This window comes from Manacus vitellinus, unplaced genomic scaffold (genome assembly GCF_001715985.3).
Source record: "Manacus vitellinus isolate BGI_N305 unplaced genomic scaffold, ASM171598v3 scaffold_4_pilon, whole genome shotgun sequence".
NCBI classification, from domain to species: Eukaryota; Metazoa; Chordata; class Aves; order Passeriformes; family Pipridae; genus Manacus; species Manacus vitellinus.
This window is the reverse complement of record NW_021940604.1, coordinates 4,077,516-4,104,323: the sequence shown is the minus strand read 5'-3', so window position 1 is coordinate 4,104,323 and position 26,808 is coordinate 4,077,516. Positions and strand designations below refer to the sequence as shown.

The following is a 26,808-nucleotide window of genomic DNA, read 5'->3' as shown; positions in this document are numbered from 1 at the left end:
TATTTGCTGTGTGAAATATAGGAGCTGAGATATCTTTCTTCTTTGCTTGTTGACATGTGCTGAGTGTATTGCCTTCAATCTTTGCATGGTTTTCCATTATGCTGGTGCAAATTGCATATAGAAATGAGAGACTGCATAAACTGCTTAGATGTAAAAAGTCATTTGATGAAAAAAATCATGAAGGATTACTCAAAGTCTGCATCTGAAGCACATGCATGAAAATTAAGATGATTTTGAGGACTTCCCATTTTGTGCTCAGTAATCATCTGTGCTATTAAACCAATGTTGAGCACTTGCATATGAACATTAATAGGGTGCACTTTGGCAAGGTTATGGGAAATGTGACAACTAGCACTGGTTTAGACCTGAGGAGAAAAAGGAGAGACTTCTACACTGTGGACATAATCCAGAATATGCCACTTGCAATTAGTGTTACAGAATTATCCCGGCCCATTTTATTTACTACTGGAGAAGTAATTCTGTTTTTCCTAAGTGCCATGCTTTTCACACTGCTATTTACCTTTAATGAATCCAATAGTAAATTACACGTATCTTGGTTATGCTCAGCATCCATTGTTTTGGTGTATGGGTTTAACGTTTGTGAAAGAAAATAGTTGCTAAACAAAGGGAAAATACAAAATATGAGATACTGCAAAATCCACTTTGTCAATAGTAGGATCTAAAAATTAAATAAATATGCATATGATCTTCCACAATTCAAAAATAAATTTCTTGCAGAGATATAGAATAAATTTTGATTTGTTAAGTTAAAAACTTTTGCATGTATAACTTCCCTTGATAAATTTAATTCAAGCTAGTTTGTTCAAATGAACTTTTCTTAAATGCAACGTGAAAATAGCTTTCTTCAGAGATTGTTTTTTGATTTTTACACATTCCAAATATACATGTAGGACACATATACTCTTTTCCAACCGCAAACACTGAGGAAAAATACTTTTTGTATAAATATATGGAACTGTTTATAGTTGTATTAATATGACTTGCATCCTTACAGGAACTTTCTAAACAGACTGAAGCAATGGCAGTGCAGGCTGAGAATCTGGTGAAGAATTCTTCTGAGATACAGCTTGGTTCAAAGAACAAGCAGTCTCTTCAGCATCAGGCAAAATCAATCCAAGAACAAGTGAAAAAAGTGGAAGTTACTCTTGAAGAAGAGTATGTTCTTAACAAGTCCTAATATTTATTCTTCACTATAAGATTGTATCAGATTTCTAGAATACCTTGTCAGCATTTCATGTTGTCTCATCAGCTCCATCATTTCCAGCTTGCCCTGGCATAAAAACCAAGTTATAGTACCAAATATGTCAAAAGAGTGTGTGCAAATATTTTTTTAATAATATATAGTTAATAGAAGTTAGTTACATTTAACCTGTCACTTATCTTTAAGTCCCAGTCTTGTAAAGAAGGGATAATTAAACTCATTCTTGAGGTACTGGACTCTTTCAGAAAGAAAAAACGCAGTGCAAGTATGAGAGCAGCACATTTACCCTATTTACCTCAGTTTTCCGTATTCCACTTTCTCCTTAGGGGTGTCAAGAAGTGCCTTCATCTTACCTGAATGCCCAATTATATTTCATAGGCAATATCAAAAGCTGCTTCTGCTGCTGCAAAATCGAAGGCATAATTTGCCAAATTTTGTTGAAAAATTAAAAGTTCAAACTCCAAGAGAAGCTTGTTAAATATTTGTAGCTTTTTGTATTCATAAAAATTTAATTCCTTCTCTCAAATAAGCAACTCAGTTACTCAACTTCAGTTGCTATTCTCCTTTTATCCATACATGCATACATTTATATATATGTACGAAATCATTATTTTTTGCACAGACTAGATCTGATACACAAGTAATAGATAGAATTAGCACATATATCTTGTCTTACTAGAATTACTCTGTAGAATAATTTGCTGTGTAAGTTTAAGCAGGTACCACCACCTCTATCTGAATATGAGCGAGGGCAATGCCCAAATTATTGGGATTTTTTTTCCCATATTGACCACTGCCATACTAATCTGATTTTAATTTAGTGCCATTTTCTTCCTGATGTAGAAGAACAGTTATAAACCAGAATAACTAGCCTTTGCAGTAAATTGTTATCTAATTTTTTATATAATGTTTTCTCCAGTATGAAGTGTTACAGTGATTTGTGGTCAAATTCTACCATCTCTTACTGAATACCTTACTTTATACATAATTTTCTTCACTATTAGAGAGAAAATTAGTGTGATTTTTCAATCCAAGAAAATCACCCTTCCAACAATGAATATTTATTTTTTAAATAATGTCATCTATTCTTAAATGAAAGTCATCATTGATATATATACCCTTCCAATGTAGATCTGAAATAGGTTTAGGTGAATATATGCATTTTACAGGATGTCTGTGGTAATGTGACAAATAATAAAAAACAAAATCCCTTCTGTAAAACATGCAAATATATACAACTCTCTGTAGTGAGTGTAGAGAACATATAATAAGTGTGTAAGGGTTATGTTTTAACTTGCATCACCAATAAAAATCTTGGACAAGTAATTTGAAGTGCAGGTATTCCAAATACATAAGGTACATACAATGCCAATGAACAGGAAAAGGAGTGAAAAGTTTAAGCAGCTCTTCACAGCAAGAACTTAGCACACCTGTTTTCCAAGGAGAACATGGACAGCTGTGCAGTCTATTTGGGGTGATATTCTTTATAGTCTGCAGCTTTCCTAAAACTATCAGAAAAGCAGATACAAAAGCGAAGGATTTTCGGCAGTTATGTCATTCGTTTGGTCCCTTGGTTCTGACTTCCAGTTTTATTTCCTTGGGCTGGTCTTGAGTGAAGTATTTTTGCACATTGATTTCTTACAAGTAACTTGAATTTGCATACACTCTTATCAGTAAATGGCTGTTGACACTCCTAATTTTTTTTTTTTATTTTGAAAATAAATAAGAAAAAATAAAAATACTAATTTTTACATTTTTAGACTACATCTTTTCTTAAAGCTTCCTCTAGCTTTAATAAGGGGGGAAAGAAGTTAAAAACTTTTTGACATGGAACGGTTTTTAAGGCTATATTTAAAAGGAACATGTATTTTGAAATTTTGTAATATTCAAACTTTTATGGTGAAGTTTTAATATTTTCAGTGAAATAGAAAATGTGTGTTTTGCAAACTGTGTGCAGGGCTTACGTTAGTACTGGTTTCTTTACAATGACTTGAAAGAAGCAGAAACTTGTATACTGGAAGTTAATGCTGTTAGGCCTTGTATAATGGTCTTAGACTTCTTACTGGTGACAAAAAAAAAAGGTGCTTTGCTTGCTAAGACATAGAATAATCAGTCATAATCTGTCTCTGTTTAACATACCTATAATGTATGTTTCAAAGAACATAAACCTATTAACTTTGAGGGAGTTGAGTCGCATCTGTTGTTCATTCTTTGGCTTGATATGAAATCATTGCAGCAGAAAACACAAACTTCCTGTAAGATGGGGAGATTGCTGTTATGAAAAAGCAAGATTAATAAAGCAGTCAAGCACTGGTGGCTATTGTACATCCACATTACACATTGTAATGATTCTGATCTTGGGACTAAATGATTAAAATCTATGCACTCAGTTATCTAAATATTTAGATGTCTGATATAATCATAATTCCATATTATTTCATAGAAATCCTGTTGATGTTCCTTTTCCCTTCCCTTCCTGCAGTGAAGAGATTCTTGTACAGCTGATGAATAAAGCTGTACTTTCTTTTACCTTTCGGTGTCCCCACTATGGGTCGTATAACTGTTTGAATTTGGTGCACAGTCTAAGAGAGAACCAGGTTTGAATTTAGATACACAACTTGGTCCTCTAAAACCAGGAGTTTTTTAAAGATCCTCCTGTAGGTTGAATAAATTCCATTTTTATTTTAACAAGAATATGGGCAGCTTCATTATATTAAACTGTTTATTCTCTCTAATTAATTTGGTTAATTTTAGTATTAAAAGCATGGAAATGGTGAAAAACAAGTGGGATCATTTTGGCAGTAATTATGAAGCTCTGTCCATCTGGATAGCTGAACAAGAAAAAGAACTGGAAACTTTGGAAACATCATCATCTCCTTTGGACATACAGATCAGCCAAATCAAGGTGATTAGTTCTTGTTACATTTAGCATTGAAAGCCCATTTATTTGTCATTTTGCTAGAGGCCAATGGGAGAAGAGACATTTTACATGTTTCAAAACTACCATGATAATGTACCATTTTATACATGACTATACCAAGCAGTAAGGTTTTACATAAACTAAAGGAAAATTCTTACAGGCTGCCTTCTCTTTCAGTGTTTAGTTTACATATATGAAGACTTCGTGTGTGTGGTTAAAAATATAATTTATACTCTTATTTTTTGAGTAATCTCAACTGATGTACAAAACAGCTGCATAAACACAAGGTTTGGGTTTTTTAGAACATATATTAGCTAGTGGCTATAGAACTTGATTTTAATCTTGCAAGCTAAACTTATAACTTGATCTATGTATCTTTTATGCTGAAATAATAAAGAAACTATTGCTCTTGGTAGCTTGAAAACCTACATACCATTTATTGCTATTATATTTAACTGTCTTGTGTATATACACTTGTCTGTGTACGTTCCTGTAGATATAGATAAATAGTGATTTAGTTTCATATTACTAACTGAGATGCATATTGTCTCCAACCATTGCATTTCAAGGGCTGACTTCGTATCCTCCCTTTCATTTAAAATGTACCTTCTCTGAAACAGCATGTTTCTAAGGGTATAGGATTTCTCAGTACCTCATGCACATTGCCATTTTCTCTAGTCTGTGACCCACTTGTGCTTCCTAAGGTGCACAGGTGTGCAGCTGCTTGCAGACCAGCTTGGCACTAAATATTTCCAAAGGATCCCTTAAGGCCCTTGTTTCATGTGATACAAACAATTTATCAAGAGACTTTCCTGTTCTTAATTTGTTCACAACTTTGCATACACAAAATAAATAAAATCTCTTGAGTTCATCATCGAAGAATAAAACAATGCTTGAGTTCTTGCTTCATCACCACAGCAATTCAAAACCAGTTTCCTTGTGAAATAATGTGTATGCGCTTATTCCTGTGGCATACATTGTCATGTTTTCTTGTTTTGCAGTAATTGATGGACAGGATTCCAATGTTTAAGACAGAAAATAAGTGCATCAAAGTATACTAATATTGCATTACAGTGTGTCAGTTCTTGCCTCTCTAAATGGAGCCTACTTAAGCCCTGCTAGCCTATTCCAGCCAACTTCCCAGAAAGGCCATTCCTTACTATACATGCAGATAAGCAGTGATTTTTACACTGCATTGAAAGTTTCTGAAAATTCCACCATAATTCTTACACGTTGAAACACCATGAGAGAAAGAAAATGGTCAGCGGATGATGTTTATAAACATTGGGCTGCCCAGGGAAGTGGTGAATTCTCCGTCCCTGGAAGTTTTTAAGATGAGACTGGATGTGGCACTTAGTGCCATGGTCTAGTAACCATGGCAGTAGTGGATCAAGGGTTGGACTTGATGATCTCAGAGGTCCCTTCCAACCCAGCTGATTTTATGATTCTATGATCTGAGCGAACAGACATGAAGCAGAGAAAATCCTCCAGATAAGGCATTGGGGACGTCATTGTACCGCGGGTGAACAGATGAGCTTTATGAGTGACATGTGAAACAAGTCATCTAACCTCCAATGCATGGACCTAGAGGGAGGTCTACTTCAGCAGCATTGCTTTGTGCCTGCTTTTGAAGAATTTGTCATGTTTGGTTGTAATTTTCCTGATGAGTTACTCTGTCACAACACCAATCAGCATAATTCATTCATAATTTCTAGTACATTTCTATCAGTAATGAGTATTGCAACATAAGACAAATGAATAAAAAATTGTGTGTTCCTTGATATCTTTGGCTGACCAGATAAAAAACCTGGGGTCAGCTAAATGTAATGAACCTACATCTTAGTGGTAATATTCTGCTTTTGGTGACATTGATTGCAAAGCCCTGACGACTTCAGCAGAGCCAGATTTTCACCTACACATTTCTCCAAAATTCCTGGGGGACAAAATGATGGTTATCACAAGTAGTTACCATTAGTGGCAGACTCAGTGAGAGTTTGAAGGCCTCAATTATCCACCTTCTTTTATGTAACTGAGTGAATTTAACAGAATAGTGTAGGAGTGAGAAAGCACTGCCTCATTTGTATCTGCTGCATTGTTAGATAATGTCAGCTTCAGGGCTGCAAATCCAGTATTTTTCCTCAGCACCATATTCTCATGCAAAAAAGATATTTTATAATCTAAATTAATTCAGAATATATTGCATAAAGAGACACTATAAATTCTTATAGTACCACCTTTTTTTCTGACAATCACCCTGCTAATTTTTGACTGAATGTTGCAGTAAGCCAATTCTGAGCTTTCTAATGACAAGAAAGATGCTGTATTTTTATCACAATTATAGCAGAAACTGGGTACTTCCTATGCTTTGAGAGTGCAATTTCAAGCAAGTTTTTGGTTGATTTCATATACATACATATCTTAACATTTTTATATCTGAGAATGCTATTGCCTATTTCAGTTTCAAAGAAAACTTTTGGCTCTTTCAGATTTCTCCCAATGAGTTTTCCATTACTTTTGAGAAGAACTCCGTGGACATGATACATCATCAGTAATTTAAAAAAAAACTGTTGTGAAAAAAACTTTTTTTCCAAGTTCATTGGTGCTTATTGAATAAATAGCCACTGAATGTGATACACTATAAGTTTATTTCTTGGGTGTTGTAGCTGCCAGGTTTTCTTCTAATTTATAATATAACCAAGTGCAAAATAATAGGAGACAATTGCTGTCATGAAGCTGATAAAATGTAAAGCCATTGCTAATTTGTATTTATGCATTTACTAACTGATGTACAAGACAGATGAAAAGTACCAAAGACCATTATCACCCCTGTTTCATGGTTTCCTGTTTTCATTGTAATGTGGTTCTTTATCTACCACTCTGCCTAAGGGCACACTCACCCCACCTTATCATCTAATTAAATTTATCCTTTATTATACCTTAGTATTTTAAATTAGAAAATTAAAACACTCTCAATTGTTTTTTAAATCATAGCTTGTTTTATTTTGTTAGTACTTGAAAACTTATTAAACGTAAGTAACCAACTGTTGGGGTTCAGCTCCTTAACAATATTTTTCAGTTACACTCACATTTTTTGATCTTCTATTTATTTTGAATCTTAAAGAGAATTGTGTATTACATTCCTGTGAAGAAGAGATGCTAAAAATATGAACTATCCTGTCTACTTAGAAAAATATGCACCTCAGCCAATTCTAATTGCTCTTTGTACACAGTGTTTTTAGGGTAGGCTGTATTTTAAACCTTTTCCCGTGCTAGTTTCAAGAAGAAAAAGGATATTTACAGACCATATTAAAGATTTTTGTAACAAGTTATTTTAAGTGGTTAATGAACTCTCCTCTTATATATTTTTTGATGAAAGATATTAGTAGCTCAAGTAATAAAAGTAATTGGAAAATATTATTCTGACTTAAAACCCTATTTTTCTTCTTTTTATCATTACTTTACATTTTAGGTTATTAATAAAGAGATAGATGGTAAAATAACTGGAATCTTAAAACTAGAAGAGGAAGCCGAGTATTTTTCCCAGTTTGTTACCTCTGGAGAACGTGCACATATTAAAGCCAAACTGACTCAGGTCAAAAGGTATTGGGAAGAGCTAAGAGATCATGCACAGAGACTGGAAGGAACAATCACAGGGAACGCATCAGCACAGCAGAAATATGAAGAAAGTCTTAAACAGGTAGACAATGCAAAATTTAATGGATTATTTGCAGCAATTTATAGAATTACTCTATATTTTTCAAAAATTGAGTATAAAATGTATATTATAATAAGATGGACTAAAATAAATAAGTAGATTTGAAAGTAATTGCAAGACCTAGATACATAAATTTGTACTTTCAATTACTTAAAAGGCAGCTTTAGAAAGGTGCTGAAATATACACACTTAAAAATTATGCTGTCTTTTAGAAAACCTTAGTGATTCTCCTGCATATTGCACTATTGCACCACATCCATATTGCACTAATAAGCCACATCTGTACTTCTTACAAACACTGTAACTTCAATCTTGACTTGATTGGAGCTTGTAAGGAAAATAATTTAAATACTATTATTGTGCCAGTCAGGAGGAGCTGAGCACAGTTAGCATCTTTTAACTTCAAAAGGCACTCAGCCCTACAAAGGCTTAGGATATAATATTCTCTTAGCACTAAGCATTTAAAAGATGTTATTTAAAGAATCATTTATGTAATTCCTGCTGGTTTTAAATTCTGGTTTGCCTTTTTTTCATAGGCGCAGCAGGCAGTGTCTGAATTTGAAGCTAAGCTGACTGAGCCTCTCACATCATGCTCTTCAGCAGCAGCAACGTATGCAGCCCTTCAGGATTGCACGGTGAGCATGTGGCCAGCTATTCCCCTCACTGACTCTAGGGAAACGGTATCACACTGACCTCCTTACAGAAATGCCAGTAACCTTCAGACTGGGAGCTCCCTGATGGCACACAGCCCAGGGTGGAGGCAGAAGGAGGCAAGGGCTGCCTGCCTGAGTTAGGGAAGGCTCAAGTACTTCCTCAGCTATTTCTTGTCACCATTTCAGACAGGCCTGGAGAGTTTCTTCCCCAATCTAGAGAAAGAAAGCCTAAAAGTATGACTTAATCCTTCAGGTTACTGTTTTTAACTTCATGCATCTAAGACATTATGAAAAATAAAAGATAATAAACAATTCTGTTAGATATTTTTCCTCTAAGACATTCATGAAACTTGGATCTTGGTATAGGTAACTCTGTGATTTAAAAAATATATCCTTAGAAGTAGTTTTTTTTGGACAATGCGGAGACTGGACAGAGTTTCAACTGACAAACTTTTATCTGTGATCCAGAAACCATGGCTGTTTGGACATTTGGTTCAGTCCATTACAAAAGGGAAACTAATATTGTATTCATATTCAAACTATAAATGATCCCTAATCTCAGGGAATTTGGTGTAGTATTTTTGTCTATAAGTTCTGATGTGTTCTTCCCACAATAATCATTGCCTTTTTTCCTAAGAAATTATTATAAAAAATTTTACTCAGATTGTTCTTGCCATAAAATACATGTAATTTCTTCTGAGCTTAGTGATAACTACTTGCAAAGGCTATATGCAAGAAAGACCTGACCTGTCTGCTTCAAACAAACTTTATACTTGTTGAGGAAAAGTACTTTATATATGGAGAATTTATTCAGAAAGCACTTTTAGTCACCCTTGTTATTGGCTTTTAAACATTATGAATATGCTGAGTACACTGTTGTAAAGTCTTGTTCTGCCTAGGGGATCATGATGATTAAATGCCTTAATGGGAAATTATCAGCAGCTTTTTTCCTGTATAATTCACATTTCCTCCTATATATGATTTCTTGTATTTATAACTATTACTTTTGTTGTTACTATTGCACACCTGTGAATTGGAACTTTAGTGGTCTTAAATCTATTTCATTTTGTGCTTTTCTAACTCATATGGACAAGTTTCCCAACTTCCTAGAAATGGCAACATCCCAAAGTCTAGTCAGCATCAGGTGCCATTTGTATAAAAAATAACTTTAGCTGATACTGAAAGAAGTTTCTAGTAACTGTTCCTTACTTCTCCTATGGCATGACATAGACTGCAAGTCTGGTAGTCCTCACATGTTGGGGTGTGGTTTTGTGTTTACTGGATATAAATTAAAGCAACTCTTAGACAGTTGTTAAGGAATTTGGAACTCTTTTCTGAATGTAGACCTCTGTGCTACATGGATGATGTTTTGTTGCATTCAGATCTGACTCTGTTGTTGCCAAGTTTTTTTTCTTTAGCACTGTTTTAGGAAAGTCTTCCCCACCACAAGCTAGTTCATTGATATGCTTGGAACACATGTATATGAGATAGACCCGAGCAATATGTTAGCTAAGCAGTGACTTCATGATCTGATGGATGTAGCATTGCTTCAAACTTATGAGTAGGAGTACGGAATTTTTCCTGCTGTTGTTAGTAACTCTGTTTTTTATGTATGTGACTTCTTTTACATGTTCATTAGGACCTTTGTCATACAGTGGAAAAACTGAGCAGCACTCTGGCCTCTCTCTCAACCAGTCTCCGTAAGGTTGCCAACAAAGATAAAGCTGCTCAGGAGGTCGCAGCATTACAGCAGAAATATGAAAAAGTGCTAGAAAATGTTAAAGAGAAACAGACCTTATTAGAGACTCTTCTGGCTCAATGGCAGAAGTGAGTAAACTCTCACATCTGTTATGATGGACACAGAGACTGTGGTCACTGTGGGAGTGAGGGGATGACTTGGTAACCTGTGTTGTGATTTTGTTAGGCAGGAGAAGGAGCTCCCTGCCTTCCTGGCCTGGTTGGAGGGGTGTGAAGCTACAGCCCAGCCTTCAGAGCAGTATGTTTCTGCTGATAGAGTTAAGCTGGAAAATGAACTGCAGTCACTGCAGGTATGTTTCAACTGAAATATTGTCCCCCTACATTTTCTGGTGTATTTCTGTGTCTTTTGAAGGATGGACTTACTCAGTTATAGTCTGACAAGTCACTTGATTCTGGGCGTTGTAAATGTCCTAGAAAATATTACATTATCACTGTTGTTATTTCTCAAACAAGAATCACAGGAAGAATGTTACTTCTAACTATAATATGCCAGCTCAAGAAAAAAGAAAAATGCTCTGATGTATCCTATTATCTGTCAATGAAGAACAAGAGTCTGCTTGCCAGAGGATCCATTCTCTAGAGAAATTCCTTTGTTAGTCAATATTACATTTGTTTGATTTTTTTTTGAATGTGAGAAAAGTTACTCAGATGAAAAAATACTCAGAGTTTTTGAAATCACAAAGAAATTCTGATTTCTGATTTTTTTTAAAATACACAGGACTTTCATCCTATTCTAAATTTCCTTGCATTTTTTGCCATTTGTTTTTAGAATAATACGAAGCAGTTGGCCAAATGTAGCATCTTTTATACCTTCCTTGAAGCCAAGTAGTCCATAATTTCAGTTTTAAATATTACTGAAGAAAAGCAAAACTCTTTTGCTTTGCTTTTTTTTTGGAGTTTTGTGGGTGTTTTATGAGCCAATTTGCAACATTTCCTCACAATTCTATTACTGCACATGAAATATACTGCAAAATGTGGTCTTGATTTTAGCCACTGTCATCATACAGTAGAGCCATATGGAAAGATCACACTTTGTCCTGAAGGCAAAAAACCCAACTTTTATGAATCTCTACTGTTGCACATTTATCTGTCTGAGAGGTGTTGAGTACATGCTTGTCCTAATAGACCTCTGCTCCCCCAAGAATTTGACTGCACTCACTTACTTGTTTCAAAAGTACTGTACTGGAAATCTGTAGCTATCTTTTTATTATTTTTGTTATTTTGCATAATGCGATGCTCTTCTTAATCTAAAGGTTTTACCATCCACTGTTTTCCCAGGATTTGCAAGCAGATATTGTGTCCCATGCTTCAGTCTATGACAGCCTATTACAGTTAAATGAGTCGCTATTTCCAACAGCTTCGAACCAGTGTGTGAAAACAATAAAAGAAAAATTTGAAGAGCTGGATGAGAGGTGGAAAGCTTTACCACAAACTGTTGATAAAAGGTTTGTGCTTCAGAGTGTTTTTTACATGTAAAGTAAGCAATATCCAGATGAGGAATCCCAATCCCAAAACGTGTTTTTTACATATTACCGTTAGGAAAACAAAGGTTTAGGATCGATACTGAACCCTGAACTCCCAGGAATGGGGGATTGCGAATCCCACACTTTTATGATGCTGTCTTTTTTGACATACGCTCTCCCTATTTTTTTTGGTAAAAGAGTTCTGTTTGAAGGAGTGCAGGGCAGGAAATGAAGGTAATGTTACATTTCCTCGGTTAAAATTTCCCAGGTAACTTCCAAAATCTCTTAATACCTACTCTTTATTTTTTCAGTTATATGCTTTATCTTGAACAAAGCCATACTATTGTATTCTTTAACCCCCTTTGAAGCTTTTATTTGCCATAAATGCTCAGTTGTTAGGCTCCTGGCTCATGATAAGCTCAGGAAAACTGTCTCTTTTTTTGAAACTATATGTTATCATATATTTAGATTTCAATCCATTTCATGATGAACACATGTATTTTGCTATTTTTAATGTAGCTTAAATAATAAATCCTGATCAATGACATAATCTACTATTATCAATATGATTGTTTTACAATATAATGATCTATATGTTGAAAATGAGGTAGAGAAATTTCTAAGAGAAATGAGAAGGTAAATTGCAAGGTCTTTTTTAAGGTCAAGGTTTAGAAACGGTTCTGCTGAGTACTCCTCTGGACACATCCTTCCTTTGAATTGTGTTCCTCTGAGCAGACTTGATCCTCACTTACTTCAGTGAAAGTTGAGCATGCAGTTCCTCACTCCCTGCCCAAATTCATAAGACTCTCACTTTATATTCAGTGTTGCAGATGGTAGGGCAAACAGAATTGCTCTGTCTGAAAATTAAAGTTAAGCTTTAATTCAATGTTTAATTAAATATTTCACTGTTCTTTCTGATGGGACTAGCCCCATGAAGAAAAGGTGAAGAATGTACCTTGATTGTTTGGGGCACTTCTAACAGTTGATCTAAATGAAACCATGTAAACAGGGAAGAGCCAAATGTGCTTTCAGATGTTTTGTTATTCCCCAGTTAAGAAATCAACACAGGAGTAATCACGTTCTCAAAATAAATTGACATTTCTTTCTTTCCTTGCATCTGGCATTGATTTTAATGCTGACCAGTCAGCTGTAGTTTTGATTACGGGTAGTGATTAATTTACATCAAGTGCTTTCATATTTACATCTGACATTCTATAGGATCAACTTCCTTCAATCTCTTGTTGCTGAGCATGGGCAGTTTGATGAGCTCCTGCTCATGTTTTCAGACTGGATTAAGCAATTTCTTGCTGAACTACAAGCCACTTCAGAGATAAACACAACTGATCAACAACTAGCTGCATCTCACAATAAGGTAAACTTTTGGATGTAAATATTAAAGACAGAGGAATTGTACAGTGCATTCAGCTAAATACCCATCTAAAATTAGCAAGCAATTTATTTATTTGAAGACCAGTATGCTCTTGCAGTCACATACAGATTTCTGTTATTTGACAAGTTTAAAGCAAAATTGTAACACTGAATTATTCCTACTGGAAAGCCCTCGGTAGTACTTGTTTCACTCCTAAATTTAGTACTAAAATGTTCTCTAAGCTCTTGATTGGAAGAAGAAACTAAGCCCCCTTTTCTTTCTTTCCCATAGAACCACTCAATGGAAGTTGAAAGTAAGAAACAGCAGTTACAAAGTCTGAAGGAACATGTAGATAAATTGTGTTCTTTCAGCAGCCCAGAGGACCAGCAGACATTGCAGGGAAAGACTGAAGATTGCTTTCAGATCTTCCAGGAGGCAAGTCAAATAACTAGCCAAAGACAAGAGACTCTGGATCAGCTGCGAGTTTTCCTGGAGCTCCAAAGGGCTGCATCAGGAGTGCTCCACCAGCTGAAGCAGACAGTGGAGAAAACAGGGAATATAGATAAAGCCAAATCTGAATTACTGGAGAAAGAACTCAATGGTGTTATTCAAGATCTTAACAAGTTGGAATCTGTTGCCATCAGTTTGGATGGTTCCCTTACTAAGGCTCAATATCATCTGAAACACAGCATTTCTGGGCAGAGGACCTCCTGCAGGACGATGGTGGATAATCTGTGTGTGGAACTGGAGACAGTTCAAAACCTGCTGGGAACCAAACAAAGTGAGGCAGAAGCACTTGGAGCCTTGCAAAGATCTTTCAAGGAGCGTAAAGAACAGTTACTGAAGAGTATTGAAGATATTGAGGAAAAGGCTGACAAGGAGGGCCTGAAGGAGGCAACAATACAAGCCCTCCAGCAAAGGTAAAAACATTGGCACTTCCACTCTTTCTTGCAGTCTCTAAACCTTTCATGATGCGTTGGAGGCATATGTGTGTTTTCTGCTTGGGTACTCCAAACATATGTATCTACTTAATAAAAATTTGTAAGTAAGGGAGCTATTTGGATGGAGGGAGAACATGCACAAAACATTTAGGAAGTCCTAATCTTTTATATTGAAAGAACACTAATGAAAGTCTGTGTCTGAAAAATATATTTTGTCTGAATGAATCTAAGGTCTAAACAGCTATTAGAAATCCCACATAACATGACTATCTCTACTCTTACAGAACTGAAGACTGTGATGAAAGAATTGCAAACACTTACTATAATAAAGTATTAATCTAAATATCTGAGTATATTTCCAAGTGACTGTGTGAGGTGAAGGTACATGTATGTGTCTGTGATTGTATAGTTGAATATGTATCAGAAAAATCATATTCTGAGCCTCCTGGTAGCAGAAAAAAACTCAGATAACACTTTGTTTTTTGAAGATACTGTAGAAAATGTTAGAAAAAAGGGAGCTTTATGCACAGTAACTCTAGTAGCAACTGTTTCACTCTTTCTTCTTCCTTCTTTCTCTTGCAAAAAAAGTAAAGATGAATAAATTTGAAACCTGCTTTTTAATTTGCAGATTAAGGATCTTTAACCAGTTAGATGAAGAACTGAATTCTCACCAGCACGAACTCCAGTGGCTCATGGGCAAAGCAAAACAAATAACCCAAAAAGATATCACACTTGCTCCTGAGACTGACAAAGAGATAAATTCCTTAGAATCTCTGTGGAAGGACACCAAGAAAGTTATACATGAAAAGTAAGTAAATCTTTAGCTTAAGATGCCAAAAGAGAGGATGGGGGAAGAGACACAGTTATGACATGTCATATCTTCTTGCTATATTAGTCACAGTAAAAACCAAGGCTTGTAGATAAAAACACATTGTAAAGAAGAATATTTGTACCAGCTGTACTCAAAGTATTAATAAAGCCATTAAATAGGTTCTCAGTACAGGACTTGCAGATACACATACATGTTATCGCCTGTTATTGTTTACTCTTCTGAAAGGTAAAAAAATCTCCTCTGAGATTTGATTATCACTCTAGCTGGCACATATTCTCCCTCTAGCACATATTTTCAGTCTCTATTGGATATATGTTTCTGACAATTCTATATTCAGTGGTCCTAAATAATTTTAGCTTGAAGTCTTTCTGTCTACCCAAGAGACCAGGCTCATAATAATCATTAGTATATAATCATTAGTATATAATCTGATCATGATGCATGATCAGATGATCAGTTTTATCAATGAAAGTTGATAAAAAGGAGATAAAAAAACTGAAGAAAGTTTTATCATACCATTTTCTTTGTCTTAACTGCCTCTTGATCATCTTTAAAGAAAACTAACAGTTTTCTCTCTCATATAGACAAAATTTTGGACCCTCCTGAATCTGCTTATTTTGGAGAGCTCTTTGGAGCATTCATAGAGGAGTCAGCCCCTAAAGCTATTACTCCTCTTTTTTGTCAATGTCATGTTTCCTGAATTTCTTTCGCTGACACTGTTCTACAACTAAACATATTCAAAGTATTAGTCTTCCTTCTCTCTCTTTGGAATAAACACCAGGAGTGGATTGAATAGGGTTTTTTTCTTCTGTCCATTGCTTGAGCATAAATAGGCTTTTCTGGAGAGGGAATGGAACAAAAAAACATTAGGCCTGTCCTTAGCAGACAGTTAATCCATTCTCTGTAAAATGACAGATAAGTTCAATGTAATGTTTTAGTCCCAAAAGCACACATGTCACAATTGAAGGACAAAATAGGCAGACTTTACTTGCGTGCTTTAGTCTTTATTTTTACTTCTTTTTAACTAAAAAAACACTCCGTATTAAACAAGTTTTCAAAAAATGAGCATCATTTTAATATGCTTTCCAATCAAAAAGATGCTTAACTTAGGAACTGAGAAGTTTGGATTCCAGTTTCAGGTGTTTTTTTTGCTGAAATCAGTTGCTTCGATATCTGATATATATGAGATGTGATTCACATACTGTCTCTTCAGTGAGATGTTTTGTGATTTCAAGATCCACAGTGATTTGTAAAACCAAAATATTAGGAGTTTCTTGGCTGCTCAAATCATGTTTAGTACTGCATCCTTGTTTTCCTGTGTGAATTGCTGTCATGTTCTCTATCCTTTAGAAACATGATAACAAGTGGTACTAACACAGCCTTTTCACACTACAGAAAGGAGCAGTCCTGCATTCTTATTGATCTGATGAAGGAATATCAGAGCTTGAAGTCAACAGTAATGAAAGTCATAGAGAGTGCTAACAGTGCTTCTGTGATCAAATCCATTTGGAAGGATCATGAAGATGTCAGGCGAACATTATCAAAGGTAATTACATATATTTTCCTTTGAAGGATATAAATGATTTTTGAATCAGATGGATTTTTTTGTTTTGTTTGAAAGGTGCCCTTGACTTGTGTTTAAAGTTCCTTGAATTTGCTGTCAAATCTTGTCACACTGACATTTGTCAGGGTTTAAATTTTACTGATTCTGGTGAGGAAAGAATATAGTCCTTTCAGCATTTTGGTGAGATCCATTCCTGTGTATTTTCATTGTTGCTGGTTTTGATTTTAACACCTGTAAGTGCAAAATGGTAATTTATATGGAAAACGTAAGTGGAAAATTATGGAAAGCTCTTTATATAAAATATGTTGATTATGAAAGGATAGTTCCAGTCAATATATTTTAATGTTTTTCTATATTGGGTAATTTTTGAAATAGATAAAAGGCCACAAAAGTACATGAATTGCACACACTTCAGATGTGTGCAATTTTTATGTGTCTCTTTCCCTCCGAGGACTTATTCCATGGGGTACTGGCCATTGAGCAGAGATAAGGAATTTGGATCCCTACATTCCATTCATTTCACTGGATCATATTTCAAAAATTCTAAATTCTGATGTTCAACAGCCTGTCAGGATAAGGAGTTCTGAGTTGAATTCTTTCTGTTCTTTTGGAGGGAAATTTCATTTGGAAGCCTCTTGAGCTCTTGTTTAAAAATCTTTCAGTCAGATCAGTACAAACCTCATTCTAAACTGTGCGTATTTATGGCCTCTTTCTAATAGACAAGTAGAACAGAAAGCCAGAAGAGAGCTCATCAGTCTAACAAAGAAACTCATGTAACTTCCACGTTTCCTCTCTTTTGAGACTTGGGCTGCAGAGAATTCCATGCTACAACAGTGGCCTGAAGGAATTGGAGTGCAATAAATATTTCTTTTCAGTGAGAGTGTTTTACAGATTTCCCTATGCCTAGGATTGCAAATTTAGTAGTCCTGAAGATTTTGTCTAATTCCTTTCTGAGCACATCTGTACTTTCATTTTCCAGAGTATCTAGTAATATCTGGTTCTAGAATATCTGGAATCTAGAGATTCCAGGATATCTAGTGTTTTCTAAAATATCTAGAATTTTCTAATTCTAAATTTAATTTGCAACACCCTCTGTTTACCCTACTGTAATTCCAAAAGTGGTTTGTCAATGATGAAGACTTTATTTATTAAAAAAAAATCAAACTATATGATTATGCTCATGAGAAGACCATGTCAGTTGCTCTGTCTTTTGTGGAACAGTTAAATGGTTTGCTGAATGAGAATTGTCAAATCCATAACACAGGGCTAGGGATGAGCATCTGGAGAACTGGATTTTTCTTTCTTTCTTCATGCCTTCATTAAACAAGCAAATATTTATGTCCACAGCATGAAGCTGCCAAGAATGATCTGAGTGATAAACAAAAAGACCTGGATACTTTCACTAATAAAGGGAAACATTTGTTAGCAGAATTGAAAAGAGTGCATAACTGCGACTCCACTGCGGTAAAAACAGATATGAACTCTATGGTGGACAAATGGCTAGATGTAAGTGTCTGATGTTTATATGCTCCATATAGTTTTTATGTTTGGCTAAGGTTACAATATTCATATTTTCTTAGGACCTTAGAGTTCAATTGTTTAGTAAAATTTACTTTGAAGTATATCTCAAAGGTTTAATCACAGGGATTTGGCATCCACTGTACGCATAAAGTTGTGACATCAATTTGATATATTTTATATGACGTCTTATAAAAATGTATGAATGTTACTAGTATAAATTTGCTCAGTGCATAGTTCTGAGATTAAATTTGGGTTGGATTCACACCTAATGTATACCAGCATTACTTTATTAAAGTAAATTGAACTAAATAAATTAGGCAATAAATTACATTAAGCTACACCATAAAATATATGAATACATTGAGAAAGAAAATATTATAGCAGACAAACATAATAGAAAAGCTAGTCATAGAATCACGTATTGGTTTGGGTTGGAAGGGACCTTAAAGATCAACTAGTTCCAGCTCCCTTGCCATGGGCAGGGACACCTTCCACTAGACCAGATTGCTCAAAGCCCTATCCAACCTGACCTTGAACATTTCCAGGGATGGGTCATCTGCAGCTGTTCTGGACAACCTGTTGCAGTGTCTCACCACCCTTATAGTAGAGAATTTATTCGCAATATTTTATATTTTCATATTTATACTGCTTTATTAGGAAATTCCTACACTACATAAGAAAGATAAATGTAGGGTTTTTTAAAATATAAAGTTTATTTGAATATAAAACTCTCTCCCAGTAAAAATGTACAAATATTTAGAAACAGGTATGTTTTTTGTTAATTTTATGATCTGGGTAAATAAGTTGAAATTAGAATACAAAACTTAGAACTAAATCTAAGAAAATTATTTCACCCAGGCTTACTAATTATTTTTGATGCATTTGTCTTATAACTGGCTGCAAAGTCAAGAAATCTAAAATTAGTTTGTGAATGGTACTGATACATTCTTCTCTCCTAAAAGGTGTCGGAAAGAATTGAAGATAATATCGACCGACTCAGTATAAGCATGTCCCTGTGGGATGACATCCTGAAAACTGGAGATGAATTAGATGGCTGGTGTAATAAGTACATTTCTCAACTGAATGAAGGCATCAACAACTTCAGTAACAGTCAGAGAATGGAGGTCCTCCTGAAAGACTTCCAGGTTCTTATCCATAAATCAGTGATAAAAATGTTCTGGACCAAAATCTCAATGTGAGGCACATAGATAAGACTGTGCTGTTGTAGACCATTGTGTTCTCTGTTCAAGTGGTGGTACCACTAACCCAACAGCCAGCTGAGGGCATTCCAGTCCTTTGTTTTGAAGGTGTTTGCTTCTGACAGAAACAAGAATGGCACATCTTACTAAATCTAAACTCCATAGTTATTTTGGTTCTAGGAGTTATATTTGGTTCTAGACAAAACTCTGTTCTGGTAGAAACTAATGGAAATTTTAGACAACTTCAGCTGAATTTAATAAAAAAATAGTAGTTTCTAAAATCTTATCTAATAAAGTAGATTTTCCAGACAATAAAAAAAGGTGTGCAAGAAGGCAAATTTTAATGTCAGGTTCTAACAATTTCAGTTAGATGATGACTTTTTTTCTGGATAGCGTTAAACTGTTTTAGAAATCTAGCCAGTGTTCAGGATGCATTCTGACTCCGTTGGCTTAAAATGTAAATCAAATCAATCATAGAATGAGCCATATTCTACTTCATTTGAAATAAATGATGTCCTTAAGAAGATGCACAGTGAACACATTCAATTAGTATGATATAATATAAAATGTTAATAAATTAGTATTTTCCTCAGGACAAGCTTTATCTAATGCCTTTATAATTATGTAGCAATCAGACCACCTAAGTTCATCGCTGTTAAAACTGATTGGGAGTAAAAGCAGACAGTACCCAAACAACAGGTGTACCTGATTTGCAGGAGGGCCAGAATAGCAGAAGGTGTGAGCACTGTGTGTACATTTGCAGTCACAGAATGCATGATCCACAATACTTTCTTTGCACTTTGTTTTGCAAAGGCAAGAGGAAAGGCAGTTCAGTAACAGAAAGGTCCTGCCCTTTCAGCAACCAGAAATAGATGAGCATGGACAGAAACAATCAGTGTACTTTTTATATGGCCAAATTCACTGTCCACTTTCTTGATTAGTCACCTAATATTATATCCTCCCTAACACAAAATACCCCCTGAGTGTCCTTTTGAGGCCACATGAAGTTCTGCCATTCAGGGCAGATGTTAAATGCAGCAATTTAGTCCTGAAATCCACTGTCCAATCTTTTAATTGGAGTGATCTGCTTGAATTTTTTAGAAAAGCAAATTTGGGTAATAGGCTAGACACACCAATTGCTTGCCTGATACTTCAGAACTACAAATTATGGTATTCTCTTTGCTTTGCTATTATGTTTTTAATAAGTAGAATATTTCTTTATAACTTGGATCTACAAATACAGTAAATGCATGGTCCAGATATTTCAGTGCATTTTTAAATTTTCTTTTGATATTAAAATTTATTTCTGTGTCTAATTTTTTTCCAAGAGCTCACTTGTAATAAGAATCAGAGACCACGAGTAATATACTCTGTATGCCATTAAGTGGAATCTAACAACCCCAGAAGATTTTTTCAATCAAATAAACAATGACATTCCTATCTTTATTTTGCCAGTTATAACAAATTAAATCTGTTAGGGCATTTTAAATGCTAATAATGTGTGTGGTTCTTTTAAAGGAGGGGAAAATTTCTTTGAACTGAGTCTAAAAAGAGATGGGAGATTTTTTGAGCAGAAAACTAATTGAACAACAGTGTTTTTCCCCTTATTGCTAAACTTCATTTACATTTTCTTTCATTTTTGAAACTGATGGAGCATCCTTCTGAAAGTCTGAAAGCTTCTTGTATTTTGGTATGAAAGTTTGACCACATCTCTTTTACAGTCTGAAGTCAAGGATAAAGAACTGAAGTTGGAGCAACTTATTTCCAAAATTTCAGAACTCAAAGAATTGACCCATAGCGAAGAGCCTCCTGCAGATCTCCAGGTAAAATAAAGATATTGGTAATCAAACATTGTGCTCGAATAACTGAGATGACATTCCTCCTGAAATTTCTGTTTCTCCTGCACTGCCTTTTTCTTTCAAGGTGACAGATCCAGCATTATTTATTTGTAGCATAACTATTCTTTGTTCATATTTCTTTAGGTAACTTTGGGCTTTTTGTATAAAAAATATGCCGTAAAGTATTGAACATTAGAGTTGTCGAAGTATTTTTAACAAACTGAAATAGAAGACACAGTTTATAATGTTTATATTACATATATACATATGAGACAGACAGATTATATTCTCTACACTGCACAACATTAAGCCACATCATATGTGAGTACATACACAGTTTGCCTGCTTGAAAAAATTAAAATGCAGTAAAATATGTTCATTTGCTTTGTTAACTCAAAGGCATTTTTTAGTGGACTGGAATTAGTGCCCTGAACTAGCTCTTACAAGAGGGGGGTAAAAATAACAAACACGAAGATGAGCTTTTGAACTTTTGGCTAGGTACTTACTTTTTATGTTCTAGGGAAGTCATAAAACCAAAGTATGTTTGATTTCCAACAGAAATTGGTATTTTAAATTATAAACTTATAATGTCAGAAATTTTAAAAGATAAGCTGACTTCTGCAATTTCAGTAGGCAGGGAAATATCTTGGACATATCAGATATTAGTGGAATGTAATATAACACTGAAACCTTGTCCACATTTTGCTGTGACCACACACATAAGCCTAAATTACCAATTAGATATAATCAAGAACTCTATAGTATAAAGATGTGCAAGTAATATGGAAGTGTTTATTGTCTCTCAAATTGTTTACTTTACATGAGAAGTTCAGGTTTAATCATGTGTTTCATAATAAATATCTGTCCACTTAGAGAGTGAAACTGAGAGCAAATTATTTTGCAGAATACTCATGTTAATGAACACACACCAATTTCCAACTGCTAAATATGATAAATTAAAAAAAGTTGATCGTACCTACAATAAAATAATTTTCGCTGATATATAAATGCAAATTTGAAAATAAAGCCTAAAAAAATAAATGAATAAAATAAATATCCATAGAAAACATAAATACCCAAATTATTTGCCTACATTAAGCGCTGAATAAGTAAACTGCAGTATGATCAGCTCATATACTAAGAACATAACAATTCTTTAACAGAATGTTCAGTAAGTGCTCATTTAGGAGTCTTGGTAGTCTTGGTGAATGACAGGTTGACTATGAGCTGGCAGTGTGCCCTTGTGTCCAGGAGAGCCAAGGGTATCCCTTCGTTGTGAAGAGTGTGGCCAACAGGTTGAGGGACGGGATCCTCCCCCTCTACTCAGCCCTAGTGAGGCCACATCCGGCGTTGTGTGTCCAGTTCTTGGCTCCTCAGTACATGAAAGACAAAGAGCTACTGGAGACCCACATCCAGTGGATAGTCACAAAGATGATTTGGGGTCTAGAGCATCTCTCTTATGAGGAGAAGCTGTGGGAGTTGGGCCTGTTTAGTCTAGAGAAGAGAAGACCGCAAGGGGATCTCATCAGTGCATATAAGTATCTCAAAGGCAGGTACCAAGAGGATAGTGCCAGACTCTTTTCAGTGGTGCCCAGTGACAGGATGAGGAGCAATGGCCATAAACTAAAGCACAAGTTCCACCTCAACACGGGGAAGAATTTCTTTACACTGAGGATGGCAGAGCACTGGAACAGACTGGCCAGGGAGGTCGTGGAGTCTCCCTCTCTGGAGACATTCAAAATTCACATGGAGAAGTCCCTGTGTCACCTCCTCTAGGTAACCCTACTTTGGCAAGGGGGGTTGGATTAAATGATCTTCAGAGGTCCTTCCACCCCTAATGAGTCTGTGATTCTAATTTATATATAGTATCTTTTTATGGCTGATTTGATTTACTTTTATTAGTAATATGTGCACAGCTAACATCTAACTATAAATTCACATATTGCTGTCTTTAAAAAGGTTAATGGGCAATAGTCTAACTTATTTTTGAACTGTCTTCAGTTTTCTGCCTTACACTGAGATACTTTAGGCCTCTCTGCTCTTAAAATTCACCAGTTGATCTTTTTTTTTATAGAGCTATTTGAATTTACATCATATTCTGTATATATGGCAAATTAGTAAAGGAAAAAGATCAACTGTTTAATTTTTCAGAATTGGATAATAACTTCAACAGTTTGCAATCTGGCTTTTTATAGTCAGTATCCCTTCTTTGGATTACTGTATATCTAAAGACTGAATCCTAAATGGTTGACATTTTTTATTTATGTAAGTATCTCGAGTTACAGCTGTAAAAAGAGAAAAATTATCATTGTGTGCCACTTTCCTACCTTCCATTTTGCCAATAAGCATTTACCATAATAAAAGTTTTTTTATTAAATGCTTTAATACCTAACATTTTGTTTTTAGTTTATAGAATCAGATTTGAGGCAGAAGTTGGAACATGCCAAAGAAATGTCAGAGACAGCAAAAGAGACCCTGAAAGATTTCAGTACTCAGAAGATGGAGTTACAGAAGTCAATTGGTCAGATGACAGACTGGTTAATACAAGTGGAAGAGATACTGCTAAGCTGTGCACGTAAACTGGATCCTGAAGTTCTAAATAAAGTAAAGGTTGGTGCTGAAGAAAATTCATATGCTTTTTCTTATGTAGTGATCTTTGGGTTTTTTGATCAGAACTTTTGTTAAGCATTATACTTTAATTTTCATTTAGTAAAAAAATACATATCTCCTGCACAGCTTCTAGATTATTAGCAAATAATACAGTAATAGTTTTTAGGTAGTTCCACCAATGAACAAAAGTTCTGATTTATCAACTTTATACAAATCTTTTAGAAGATTGTAATGAATAATATGGACTTCGTTGTGACAAGAAGTGTTTTTGTTACATTGAACTTCTTAGTTATTACTCCAGGGTATTTGCAAGTCCATTGACTCCCTTGCAATATAAGTTATGAACTTACAACTCATCACAGTAAAAGATGCTAAATCAAACTCAATTTTAACACAAACTTCTACATCAGAAGTCCTCCTTAGTCCTCATATATAGCAATTTTTTTGTCTGCAACCTAGGCTCTCTTGATTGCATACAATTATGCGCATCATAACATGACAAATCATACGGAGATTTTTCTGAGTGAGAACATGTTATTGTTGATAGAGTAGCCAATTCACATTTAATTTTCAGACAAATGTTCCTTTTAAGTCAGATATAAAGTCCCTATCATTCAGAAATCCCACCAAATACCAGTGTCATATTGCATATCACATGTACTTTCAGACTTTGCTCAAAATAGCTATTGCTATTCAGTATGCCTTGAAATTTATTTATTTCTAATAGAGTAATAAATCATGAGAAACAACATTTTTTGCATTTCTATGGTGGCTCTTTAATTTCAAGGATTCATCTCACTTGGAAAATTCAGGAAAGGTGATCCATCATTGTGTCTGGGACTTGGAGGAAAGAACATATGGGAGGAGAAGAATGCATGAGAAAAAGAGGGTTCTTTTGTTTCTTTACAAATATTGTACTTATGTTATAACTTTATTTTCAGGAAACACAAAAAGACCTTCAGCTTCAGCAAAGCAGCATTGACTCAATGCGTGAGAACCTCAACAGCCTGTGTCGCAAATACCATTCTGTAGAGCTGGAAACTCTTGGTGGCACTGTCACTTTATTGATAAAGAAGTTTGAAGCTGTGAATCTGCTCTGTTCCAGAACACAGGCCAGACTGCAAGAGTCCTTGGAAAAACATTTTCTCTGTGAGTCTTCAGGCTTGTTAGCCCACAGCCATGAATCATTCTGGAGTCTGCCAGAGTCTCCAGTGATTTCACTTGCAATGTCAACTTTATTTTTTGTATGGAGCCTTTCAAAAAGTCCTGTTACCAAATGTTCATCTGATAACGGCTGTGAAACAAAGCATGACATAAACAGAACTGAACTTTAACCATTGCATATATAATGTAGTAGGCATGTAACAATGTAACCATGTAATAGGCATGAAAAGGCACCTTTCCTCGCTCTTAGTCTTCACTTCTTTTGTATAAGTACACTTTGTGTATTTGTCATAAAGAGATATAACCAAATGGAGGTGTTTATAGTGTAAAAGTACCCATATGAAGTATTTTCTGGGCTCATTGGATAGTCAGTGGAGAAAAATAAGTCATTTTTAATCTTATTTATTAAGATATTATTAAGATATTAATCTAGATTATATCTTGCATAAAATTGGGACATATAAACTGAAAAAGCCTATCTTTTCCTGTTGACTGCAAAGGGCAGCCTAGTGTGACTATTCAAATTTGGATATTTACAGCGGAAACATCTACCTTTTTGTGAAATTAATCTCACTCCCCATAGTTATTGAAGACAACGAGACTTATCTTGTTAGCTTTTACACAGTGTTCCTGAAGGATAAAAGAGTTGCTTAAAACAGCTGTATAGTATTGTGAATAATGCCGTGTCTCACAAAAATATTCTCTTCTCTGTACTTTTTTTATTAAATAAGATTCTATGCAAGAATTCCAGGAATGGTTTTCTGGTGTGAAGGCTGCAGTGAAAGAATCATCTGACAGGTCTGGGGACAGCAAAACCATAGAGGCAAAGCTACACGACTTGCAGGTATAGTGAACAAATTAAAAAAAAAACAAACAGTAATTAGCAATTTAATATAGGTAACCAATTATATCTCTAAAATAATTTGTAGACACTAACATATTTATCGGTTTTGTTTTTAAAAATTTAATATAAGGATTGTTCAAGGCAGCAATATGTACGGTAGAAGGAATACAGTGAAAACTGTTCACACTTCTGAGGGATCACAATTTAATTTCTGGAAGGTTTATATGTAACTAAACCTTTCTTGTTTCTGATTTTTAATATTTTTTCCTTTTTTTACCTTCTTTCTCTTCCTTTTTCAATTTTTTATTTACACTATTACTTAATCAACACTTCAGATTAACACTGATATGTCAAAGCTTATATGTATATACTTTCGGTGAGACAGAACATAAATAGCAGACACCTACTGTAAACAGCCCTAATTCTTGAAATGTGTAATGTCTTCAGGACATGATTAAACTATCCAGAGAAAACCATGACTACCTTGGGATCAAATAGGAAAATTGAGTGCTGTGAATTGTAGCACCACTTATTAAAATTTTATATGAACTATCTGCTTAGAATTGTTTCCATAGCTAGACATGGTTCTCATCTTGTTGGGGAAATCGGACCACTTCTCATAGAAGTATTGCTTATCTTTAGTTATCAAATCTTGCATGTTTAAACTAAATTCTTTCATTATACAGGGTGTGCTGGATTCTGTTAGTGAGGGACAGAACAAATTAGATGCTGCCTGCAAGGAAGGAGAAAATTTGTATGGTTGTTTACCCAAACCAGTTGTGAGCCATATTCAGGAGCAAATAGCAAAGTCTAAGCAGAACTTCCAGGAATTCCTCAACCAGTGTCTGAATGACAAGAAGGCCCTGGAAGCTTGTGCCTCACACCTGGAAAAGTAAGTAATACCAGTAGTCACAAATGGAGTGCATGAAATTGTCTGGCTGCAGAACTGTGGGGCAATATATGAAATTACTTCCAGTTGCTCTAGTCCTGTTTGCTTTTTTCTTTGGAAATGTTTAAGAGAAATTGAAGTTCTCTGATGAAAATGAAGCAAGAGGTCTTGCTCCAAGGGTATCGATTTGGTTAAAGAGTGGAGGATCAGGGTCATATATGCAGAAGTTCTCTGTAGCTTATGCAACCCCAAATCAGCAGTAGGGATTTCAGTAATGTAAATGCCATTTCCTGGAAGGAAAAGGTA

At 35.0% G+C, this 26,808-nt stretch overlaps 1 protein-coding gene across 1 annotated transcript in view; it reads left to right on the top strand.

The window, feature by feature from the left end:
* SYNE1 (spectrin repeat containing nuclear envelope protein 1) overlaps positions 1 to 26,808 on the top strand; it is a 291,013-nt gene that overhangs the window by 100,241 nt on the left and 163,964 nt on the right. Inside the window, exons 31-48 of the mRNA XM_029962721.1 lie at positions 1,016 to 1,176; positions 3,977 to 4,127; positions 7,612 to 7,839; positions 8,394 to 8,492; positions 10,150 to 10,337; positions 10,435 to 10,558; positions 11,547 to 11,713; positions 12,950 to 13,103; positions 13,392 to 14,020; positions 14,670 to 14,849; positions 16,269 to 16,419; positions 17,785 to 17,943; positions 18,921 to 19,103; positions 20,879 to 20,980; positions 23,402 to 23,605; positions 24,547 to 24,754; positions 25,501 to 25,613; positions 26,300 to 26,505. Of these exons, the coding sequence (XP_029818581.1) occupies positions 1,016 to 1,176; positions 3,977 to 4,127; positions 7,612 to 7,839; positions 8,394 to 8,492; positions 10,150 to 10,337; positions 10,435 to 10,558; positions 11,547 to 11,713; positions 12,950 to 13,103; positions 13,392 to 14,020; positions 14,670 to 14,849; positions 16,269 to 16,419; positions 17,785 to 17,943; positions 18,921 to 19,103; positions 20,879 to 20,980; positions 23,402 to 23,605; positions 24,547 to 24,754; positions 25,501 to 25,613; positions 26,300 to 26,505 (3,407 nt within the window). The remainder of the gene's footprint in view (positions 1 to 1,015; positions 1,177 to 3,976; positions 4,128 to 7,611; positions 7,840 to 8,393; positions 8,493 to 10,149; positions 10,338 to 10,434; positions 10,559 to 11,546; positions 11,714 to 12,949; positions 13,104 to 13,391; positions 14,021 to 14,669; positions 14,850 to 16,268; positions 16,420 to 17,784; positions 17,944 to 18,920; positions 19,104 to 20,878; positions 20,981 to 23,401; positions 23,606 to 24,546; positions 24,755 to 25,500; positions 25,614 to 26,299; positions 26,506 to 26,808) is intronic.